Source organism: Marmota marmota, unplaced genomic scaffold (assembly GCF_001458135.2).
Source record: "Marmota marmota marmota unplaced genomic scaffold, marMar, whole genome shotgun sequence".
NCBI lineage: Eukaryota > Metazoa > Chordata > Mammalia > Rodentia > Sciuridae > Marmota > Marmota marmota.
The window spans coordinates 5,155,406-5,166,363 of record NW_026000261.1 but is presented as its reverse complement, the minus strand read 5'-3'; the positions used below and the strand labels follow the sequence as shown (position 1 = coordinate 5,166,363).

The following is a 10,958-nucleotide window of genomic DNA, read 5'->3' as shown; positions in this document are numbered from 1 at the left end:
TTCCTTCCTTCCTTCCTTCCTTCCTTCCTTCCTTCCTTCCTTCCGTATAGGGAATTGAACCCAGGGACACTTTATCACTGAGCTATATATCCCCTGGTTTTTTTTTTGTTGTTGTTGTTGTTTTTAATTTTGAGACAGGGTCTTACTAAGTTGCTGATGCTGATCTTGAACTTGTGATCCTCCTTACTCAGCTTCAGAGTCACTGGGAGCATGCCACTGTGCCTGGTGTATCAGAGGCATCTTAAAAGTTAGCCAGTCCTTCCTTTGTGCTCACTGTTCAAATGGTGTCTATCGATGCTTCCTGTAGATGATCCTGATTCCTTCCAAACTAGAAAATCCTAGCTTTTAAATTGTTAACCACAATGGAGTCATTAGATAAAAGAACAATCCCCAGCTTGAGTCAGCTGCCTCTGCAGACTCCAGGAGAAGATTCCCACTAGTTGGCTGGAGACTTCGGTCCTTCTATCTGGAAACAGTGCTACCCTCCTAACCCTAAGTGTTTTTTTCTCTCAGTGGCATAAAGAGGACACTCTTTACTTCTGAGCTCTAGCCTCAGTAGCCCTGAACTTGACCAAGACCTGGAAGGGGCCTATATTCCAAACATGGTCTCTCATATTCCCAGGGCTTGGGGCTAGGGGATCAAGTTTCTGTTTAATGTTGTCCTTAGAGGAGAGTGAACATATCCAGGCCCATTATCCTCCCTATTCTGAAGTTGGAGGAATGATAAGATCTTGAGACTAGGGGCTGAAGAAGCTATTAGTCCTGTGACTGCAGCCCTGGGTCTGAGAAAAGCTTTGTAGAGCTTGGCAGTTTCCCAGTCTCCCTGTTGGGTCTGTTATCCATGCTGAAGGAGAGCATCGTTATCACATTGTGGAAAACATTCTTTCCCTTTTCCCAGTCTCCATGGATCCCACCAGCACAGAGGGCTCTAATTCTCTGCTTGCTCTTTGGTGTCCTGGTTGCTGTTTTTAAAGGACAGTTTCACAAAGGACCAGGAGCTTCTTAGATAAGCTAGCATTTGGGACTCATTCTCTCTGAGCTGAGATCTTAAAGGAATAGATGAAAGAAAAGAGAATGACAGGTAAGGTTTTTCTGGCTTTGGGTTGTGATCAGTTTACATGCCTTGTGAGCATCCATCACTTAATGTGCCAGGTTATCCAAATGTGTGCAGCAAGGATGGGGGGCCTCATGGAGTGAGTCGCTGAGTGGTGCATTTTGAATGGCAGTGAACTCTTCCCCCACCCTGCTCTGGGTAAGAAAAGTGCATCACAGAGAGCTGGCATGCATCCTTTGCCTCTGGAAGCATACTGTACCCGCCTAGCACTAAAATCTTGAAATCTGCTCATCTTCTTGTACACATGGAGAGGAGTGGATTTGTGATGCAAGTGGGATTATTTGGTCATGAGTATCTGCTGACTCAGTCTGGAGAGGCTTTTGAAGGAGAAGAGATGAAATTTCATCTGTGCTGCAGGGAGGAGGAGATGCATTGCTGGATGGAGAGAGCAATATAGGCTGGGTGTGAGTCAAGGTAGGTAAGGCAAGCTTGGGGCTGGGTGAGGGGAATTACGGTAGCCTGACATGATAATTGCATTGCAAGGTGGATACTCTGTTGGCCTTTGGGCCACATGATATTAGGATAGTTCAGTAGCCTATTAACTCTTTTCTAGATTCTATTTCTTATATTCACCTACTTTTAAGCAGCATGACTTTCCCAGGGAGCCTGAGATCTCTGGGATTGTCCTGGGGTTATAAGATGGACTCAGGTTGAACCTGTGGTGTGTTATTGTCTGGGAAGAGCTTTACATCTCAGCACCCCTTTTCACAGAGCTCCTTGAACCAGCTGCTCTGAAACCTGAGAGGTCTCAACTTAGTTTGGGGTAATGTTAAAAAGGCACCTTTGCCTCAGAGGTGGGTGCTTTTAGGCTTACCTTTGGACTGATTGCTGAAAAGGGTGTTTGAGAAACTGCCTCTAACCTGAGCAGCTTAATTAATAGCCCGTTCTTGGCAAGAGAGAGAAAGTTCTACATATGAATGTTGTAGATTTAAATGGGAAAGAGATCAGGGACTTAGAGGATTAACAATTCATGGATATCAGTTCCTTTTTTCTGTGGAATGCCACTCAGGTGCCTTCTTTTCATGTGTCTGGGTCCTGCCTTGAATTCATATACAGACTTAATGCTTAGAAGAGGGAGGAAGCTTTCAGGTTCTTCACAGGTCTCTCTTCCTCATCTCTACACAATGGAAGCTGCCTTTCTTCTCATATATGCATATTCAATTTTGTCTTCTACAAATTTTCTGAAAGTTCTCTGAAGGTTTCCAGAGCAGGGACTGATTTTATTTTTTTCTTCCTCCTGGACTGCTATGCTTTAAATGTGTGTTCACATGGGAATCACCTCCAGGTAAAAGGTTGGCAAGAGATCTAGATAACTTTTCCTATCTGGGGAAACATGGAAAATAGTACTCAACAGAGGAAGGGGGACTGATCATTTGGGGCCTCTTTTTACTTTGTCAGTCCAACCAGTCCTTGTGGAAGCAAAATGAGGAATCTCATACATTGGACAAAAGCAATTCCAATAAAGAGCAATACAGCATAATAGATAAGATTTGGGCAAGATACGTAGGAATTGTGCAGTCAGTAATGAAGAAGTAGAAATGTTTCAGTTTTATTAAAAAAGTAATCCATGCTCATAGTAAGGGAAGAAGTCAAACATTACAGAATACAATAAAGAATACAATAAGTATGACTGATAATTCCTGTTAATATGTCGGTATAATTTCCTCACAGTCGTGTGTGTGTGTGTGTGTGTGTGTGTGTATCCAATTCTTTCTAAAAAAAATTTAGTTACATGTAGATGAACACAATACCTTTATTTATTTTTATGTGGTGCTGAGGATCAAACCTAGTGCCTCACACAAGTGAGACAAGCACTCTATCACTAAGCCACAACCCAGCCCCAATATATACTAAATTTTTAGACATAAAATAATGAGTATTCTATATGCTACTTTGTAATATTTAAAAAGTCAACATATCACAGTCTTTTTACCACCTTATTATATATTGCTCTAAACATTATTTCTAATAGCTTGAGAGTATTCCATTATTTGGATGAATGTAATGTAATGTATTTAAACAGTGCCCGGTTAATTTAACATTTGGTTTATGGGATAGATATGTTTTTGAGGGGTCTTGAATAATGCAGTGAAATTTGATGGGCCAGGTTATACTTGTGCTTCTTGTACTTGCCCTGTGATCCTGAGTGAGAATTAAAGCCCCAGTCTTCACTTCCTCATTTGATAAGAATACTATTAATAATAACAACTACCTCCTTAACTAGTTAGTGACAATTAGATGAGATGACCCATGTAAATTTCTTAGCATGGAACCTGACATATACTAACTACTCAATATATATAGCATTATCCTTGTCTTGACATTACCATTTCTGTACACCTTACTGTTATAATTTGGGGATGAAAATTGCTTTCATACAGGTAAGTACAATTCTAGAACCTTTACGATTGTGTGGCCCCATTTAGTCCAGTACAAGGAAGTGAGAAAACATTGGCTGCAACCAGGGAATTGTCTTTGTGCCCACAAGCAAAGTTATGCTAGCTTTCCTATTGTACTTGCCAAGTTTGTTTTTCCCCTTTCTCTGTTTTTTATGTTCAAATTGTTATTCTGAAAATATTCAAACATAAAGAAGAGTGAACAGGGCTGTCCACTGACTGACCATATGACCTTCATCTAGATTCAGTAGTTCTTATGCTTTCTGATCTGTGAGTTCTGAAATGCAAGAGATTAGTTGTATTTCCTGCTGAATGATAGGTCTGTGTCAGACAGCTGACAACAGAAGTATACTTTCATATCATGAGCTTATACAAAAAGAAGGCCAGTGTGGAAGGACCCTGGACTTTGTATGGTAGAACAGGTTTCTCGTATTTATAATAAAAATCACAAAAAGTAATCTCAATATATCTGCCAATGTGGAAAGAAAAGATGTCCATCAATATGACAGTGGATAAGTAACTTGGAGTACATTCGTACAACTGAATGTTGTATAGTGGTAAAAATCATCTTCATTCATTGACATAAGTAATTAGAGGAAGCCATGATGAGTGAAAAGTGTGATTTGCAGAAGGATATATATATTAAATATATAGTATCATATATTTAATGACATGAAAATGAAACAGCATGTCATAGTTTGTGGATACAAACATAAAAAAACATGGATAGAAAGAAAGCATACTACTTCAGAATTCAGGTTCCTGTTGGTGGGGAGTGGGTCAGATGAATGCTATTTAGGAAGGGTATACACAGAGCTTCAGTGGAATCAATAATATTCAGGCTTCCTTAAGTGGGTCAGAGGACATATGAGTATACATTGTGTGATTTTTAAAATACTTTTCTGTTTGAAAATTTCAAGGAAAATTATAGGGTGAGAAAGCATTGTTTAAAAGGTTTAGGATCTTGGATCACTTTGTGGGTGTGAAAGCTGAGATTGGGAGAACTGTGTTTTGCTTCTCATGTATATTTTGAATTTTATCATATAGTAAAATTGAGTTTTTCAGTGTAATTTTGTGTAGATTTCTGTGACTGCCACTACAATTAGGGAATTGAATAGTACCATTTCTTCTAAGAACTCGTTATACTGTCCCTTTAGAATAATAACCACATCCATAAAACCTGGCAACCACTCATCAGTTCTCCTTTACTATAGTTTTATTGTTCAGGGAATATCATACATATGGAACCCTATTATATGTAATCTTTTGAGAGTAACTTTGTTCATGCACATGAGATTTATCTAAATTCTTGCATGTATCACTTGTTCACTCATTTTTATTTATGAGTAGTTTTCCATGTCTGTGTTTATCACAGTTTGTTTATTTACTCATTGAAGAGCACCTGGACTGGTTTCAAATTTTGGCTATTACAAATAGAGTTGCTAGGCTGGGGTTGTAGCTCAGTGGTAGAGCTCTTACCTAGCATGTGTGAGGCACTGGGTTCAATCCTCAGCACCACATATGAATAAATAAGTAAAATAAAGGTCCATTGACAACGAATAAATAGCGTTGCTGTGAATACTTGTGTGCAGGTTTTTGCAGAAACATGAATTTTCATCTCAGGAGGGTAAATAAATATCCAGGACTAGGGTTATTGGGTCATAGGATCCATATTTTAATTTTCTCAATTTTATAAGACACTTCTAAACTATTTTCCAAAGTGGTACTTTTATATTTTATATTTCCACCAACATGTGCAGAAGTTCCAGTTTTCCGTATCCTCTCCAGCAATTGCTATTGTCAGTATTTTTATATTAACAGTTCTATTGATAGATGAGGAGTGGTGCTGGGGATCAAACCCAAAGCTTCATGCATGCCTGGCTAGCACTCTACCACTGAGCTACACTCCCAACCCTGTATATCTTTTGATGAAGTTTCTATTCATTTTTTTAGCCCATTTAAACAATTGAGTTGTTTTCTTATTATTTTTTTTTTAATATTTCAGTGAAATTTATTCCTTGCCTTCAATGGATTGTGATTTTGGTGGATTTTTTGAGTTGGAAATACAGCAGTTTGTTTTCTTATTGTTGAGTTTGAGGATTCTTTATGTACTCCAGATAAAAGTTCTTTTTTGGATCCGTGATTTACAAATAGTTTCCACATTCTGTATCATTATATAGCTTGTCTTTTCATTTTCTTTGAAACTATCCTTTAGGTAAAAATCCTTTAGCTTTTGGTTAAGTTTAGTTTAACATTTTTTTCTTTATGTATTGTGTTTTTGGTGTCATGTTATTCAAATAACTGTTTGTTTAAATGAAGGTCACAGAGATTTTCTCTTTGTTTTCTTCTAAAGGTTTTATAATTTTATGATTTCTATTTAGATTTATGACTTAACCTTTATATAAGGTGTGAGGCTTAGATTATTTTACTTTGGAATGTCCAGTTGTTCCAACAGCATTTTGCACTACTGTAGAAATCAAATGACCATATCAATGTAGGTCTTATACTGGACTCTTTTGTTTTATATTCAATGTGTCTATTCTTACCAAATACTGCATTGTTTTGATTGCTGGAACTTTATGGTAAGCTTTAAAATTAGGTAATATGATGTCTTCATCTAGCTTATTTTTCTAAGCCTTTTTCAGCTATTCCTGTTTCTTTGTCCTTCCATATACATTTTAGAGTCAATTTACCTGTATCTATAAAATATCCTACTGGGATTTTGGTCAGAATTGCTCTGATTCCATAGATCATTTAGTTGAGAATTGACACCTTTCCTATGTGGAACCTTAGGCTATTACCAGCTAAGCTATACAAACCAAGAAGTCCTGTAGATAATATTTGTGGCAGCAGTTAATGGCTGTTTTATATTTTTTAAAGGCCAAATTCTTTTTTTCTTCTTCTTCTTTAGTTATAGATGGACATAATACCTTTATTTTATTTATCTATTTTTATGTGGTGCTGAGGATTGAACCCAATGCCTCACAAATGCTAGGCAAGTGCTCTACCACTGAGCACTTATTTTTTATTCTTTATGTAATCTTTATGCTGTTGCTGTCATAGACGAGGTCCCAGGGGCAGGACCAAACTAAACTCTGCTTCATCCAGCCGCTATTTTGTATTCTTTTATGTGATGGCCAGTCAGGTATAACCATAAGAGGAGACAAAAGGGAAAAACAAAGTTTATTATACTTACAGGGGCCTGTCATGCTAAGTGGTGCCACATGGGAAAGACACCAGGATAAAGCAGTCAGGAGGCAGAAGGCAGGAGTAAGGGGAAGATTTAGGCCATCTTTGGTCAGTTGCTCACCTGTTAGGTGTGGTGTAGCTGTATAATCAAGGCAGTTTTGTCATAAAGCACAGAAAGGGTTCCATTATCTTCTGACATGACCCTATGGGTATCTTAGAACTGCTTCCACACATAGACATGCACATATACTATGAAGCAAATGTAATATTCATGCCACATATTTGAATCTGAATACAGTAGTAAAAACACATACTTGAAACTTGGGGAGATCTGAGTATGACTTCTGACTCATTCATTTATTATCTGTGTGCTCTTGGGGAAGTTACTTAATGACTTGGAGTGACTTGGTCACTCAGCTATGAAATGAAGCTATGTAATGAATAAGGTGATGATGCTAATTATAATAAAATCTGAGTGGGAAATGAATGCGATTATGTGTCTAAATATTAGCCCAGTGATTTGCATGTAGAATGGTCAGTACATCTTGGATATTTTTGTAATTGTTAGTGTGTAAGATTTCTTTATATATTAAATATAATTTACCCTTTCATATATATCTTGTATAATTGAATTTTGAGAACCCAGAACAAGGCTTGTCTTTATCTAGGAACTTATTCATTTTGAATCTTTTTTAAAATATTCTTTTTAGTTGTCAATGGACATTTATTTTATTTATTTATATGCATTGCTGAGAATCGAACCCAGGGCCTCACACATGCTAGGCAAGTGCTCTACCACTCAGCCACAACCCAGCCCTATTTTGAATCTTGATGTTCATTTTATCTGTTTTATCTTTGGCTTTCCTTGGGCCCTTGGAATAAATTCCATTGTTCTCAAGAGATATAACTTTGTGTTTTCCTAATGTCTAATTGGCCTTGTGCAAATGCCAACTTTCTTTTGAGGTCAGTGGTGAAGCCTGGCACAAGAATCTAGCTTTATCTTAATTATCAGTATGATTTTTCCTCTCTCAGGAAGAGTCTTTATACTGTTGCTGTCATAGACGAGGGCCCAGAGTCAGAGTTAAACCAAACTGCTTCACCCAGGCCTGGAATTCAGAGCACAGGGCACCCTCTTGAATGTCCCTCCTGAAATGGTATGGTAAGCTGGCCAGCCTGAGGTAGCAGGAGTGATATTGCATTACTGTGCTGCCTCCACTTGGGCAAGCCAAGTCCTATTAACCTATAGGACTTTTGGGCTAGCATGGCCAATGAGTCTTCTCCCTTTAAATCCATCCCCTGAAAGCATATTAAGCTTGGTTCAGGGAATGCAGGAGGAGATAGGGAGGTCACTGGATCCAAAGGACAAAAGAGCATCCCTGACTTTCTAACTGAGGTCATATTTGGGAGGGAAGAAGGAAAGAAGCCTCTGATGTAATATAGTGGGAAGGATATGAAATTTTGGTATCTGGAGTCAGATAAATCTGGATGTGAGTGCTGACTTTTACCTGATACAAGGCATTGATCAAGTCACCTCATGTCTCTGATTGTGGCTTCTTCATCAACAGAATGGGAAAAGTCATCATATCCATATCATAAGATTGCTATAAAAAATTGAGAGGGAGAGTTCATGTAAAGCAGCTAATAAGATAACTGGACTAGAATACATACATTTTTATTGGTTCTTTTTATATATGATAGCAGAATTCATTTTGATAAGATTATACAAGCATGAAATATATTTTATTCTAGTTAGGACTCCATTCTTATGGATGTTCATGATGGTAGGATTCACTATGGTATATTCATATATATACATAAGAAAATTATTTTGGATTCATTTCACTATCTTTCCTTTTCCTGTCCCCTCTCTCTCCCTCCCCTTCATCCCTCTTTGTCTAATCAACTGAATATCTATTTTCTCCCCACTTATTGTGGGCTAGCTTTTACATATCAGTAAAAAATTCAACCTTTGACTTTTGAGGACTGGCTTATTTTACTTAGTGTGGTAATCTCCAGATCTATCCATTTGCTTGGAAATGTCATAAAGTCATTCTTCTTTATGTCTGAGTAACATTCCATTGTGTGTGTGTGTGTGTGTGTGTGTGTATCACAAGTTCTTTTTCCATTTATCTGTTGAAGATTGCCTAGAATATACTAAGTGCTCATCATCACTATTGTGAAGCTTTGGTAATAAAAAACAGTCTGGGGAAAATAAAAAGCAGTCTTGGGACCTATTTCTAGAAGAGACCTCTATTCTTTGGGGTCTCCTGGTAATGTCTTTTATAAACACTTCCATGAACAGTAAGGAAAGAGCCAAAGTTTTAGGGTGATTCAGTAATGTGGCCTGCCTTTCTCATGAAGGCAAACTATACATCCTGGTAGGATTGCTGTGTGACACACACACACACACACCCTAGCTAGTGACTTTAAGTCTAAGAGGCATGTTGACTCAGAGAATGATGAAAGAAGCTGCTTAAATCCTGTACAGAGCCCTTATAAAAAGGGTTTCTTCCTGAGTAAATTATTTTTGACTTATGAAGAATTTCTACTCTGGTGTTGGGACTGAGAAACAGTATTACTACCCAGTGTTAGAGAGTGGTGGTTTTCTTTTCCTTCATCTTCTTTTTAAATTTTCTTTTGCTTTTAAGCTACAGAGTCCAGTATGTAAAACAGAGTATAGAAAAACTGGAAGCCTGCCACACTTGCCCTCCCCACCTCCTGCAGCAACTCCTGAAGTTGTTTCTAAGCATAGGGGGAAACAATTTGCAAAGCACTACAGTTGGCTTCCTGGGTTTTTTGTGCAGGTCTCTGGGAAACAATACTTGGTTATGACTGTGTAAATAGGTGACCATAGTCTAATAAATAGGCGTCTTCCATTACAACAGAACACTTAGCTACTGCAGTTCCCCTTTCCTAATGCCTCAGCAGTTGAAGCCTCTGTTTGGGGCCGACAGGATGTTTAGGGAGCACAGAGCTCATTATGTAATGAAGTGTTGTAACCAGAGTGTGTTCAGGAAGTGTTTGGAGGATTCAGAGGCACTGATAGTGCTCTTCAGAACATTTCAATTAGTACAAAATATGCTGCTTTTAATTTATCCTGTGTATGTGTTTTACATAGACAGCGGCTTGTATACATAACCCCCTCCCACATGGCCTGGCTTAACCTGATATATTTTCTTCTTCTATCTCTGCATCAGGGTCTGAGTGTAACCTGGATTTGTTCTTCTTTCTCCTCCAGGTTACAGATGCACATGTTGAATGGGGCTCTTCTGGCATTGCTTTTTCCTGTGGTAAATACCCGGCTGGTAAGTAGCCACTTCTAAGAATGTTCTAGAAATATCCAAAATAGTATTTGTTCTTTCCTTACATGTCCTCATTCTTAGCCAATATGCACATGTGATTTAACACACACACACACACACACACACACACACACACACACTAATATTGAGGGGCTTTAAAATTGTTTTTAAGTGTATATGAACACATGCATTTATTTATTTACTTTTATTTTATATTTATTTATATGTACCTCACACATGTTAGGCAAGTGCTCTACCACTGAGCTACAACCCCAGCCTTAATGTTGAGTTTTAATGCAGTGTAGTAGAACTTGATGGGGTGAGACTCAGGCTGCCATAAGCTTTTACATCAGAACTAGGACAGACAAGGCTGAGGATGTGGTTTAAGGGTTGAGTGCTTGCTTGGCTTACATGAGGCCCTGGGTTTGATTCCCAGCATACCCCCCCCAAAAAAAAAAAATAAACAAAAATAAATTAGGACAGACCGAAAAGGCTACTGAAACTCTTGGGGAGGTTTAGTGGAAAGATGGGGGACTTAGGTCTGACCCATTAGACAGAGGCTTCCAGGTATTTTAGAATGATGCTAGGGAGGTTCAAAGCCTGTCAACATTTTTCTAAGGGACCCCAGGGGCAAGAATTCAATTATTTTTCTATCCACTCAAATTCATAGAAAAGTATGGGTCACACAAACCTACCGTGACTAGCAGGGAGACTCCCACTGTGACAGGGGCCTAGGTGATAAACCAGCTTTCAGAGAAGCAGGTGCTCCATATCTGGGTTGGGAGTGACTGGGCACTGCCCTTAGACTCCCACATGTGGGGCTACAGAGGGATTAGCTAGCCATTAGAAAGTTCAGTAAAGAAATCACTTGTAAAATCATTTCTACTGCTTTCATGACTTAAATTAGGCATAAAAATCAAAAGTTTAATTCTTTTTTTTTTTTTTTTAAGAGAGAGG

At 38.3% G+C, this 10,958-nt stretch overlaps 1 protein-coding gene across 3 annotated transcripts in view; it reads left to right on the top strand.

The window, feature by feature from the left end:
* The window catches only part of Tmem164 (transmembrane protein 164), a 101,992-nt gene that overhangs the window by 16,452 nt on the left and 74,582 nt on the right, over positions 1–10,958 (top strand). For all 3 annotated transcript variants that reach the window (XM_048796859.1, XM_048796860.1, XM_015497927.2), the window contains exon 3: positions 9,938–10,004. In XM_048796859.1, the coding sequence (XP_048652816.1) occupies positions 9,938–10,004 (67 nt within the window). The remainder of the gene's footprint in view (positions 1–9,937; positions 10,005–10,958) is intronic.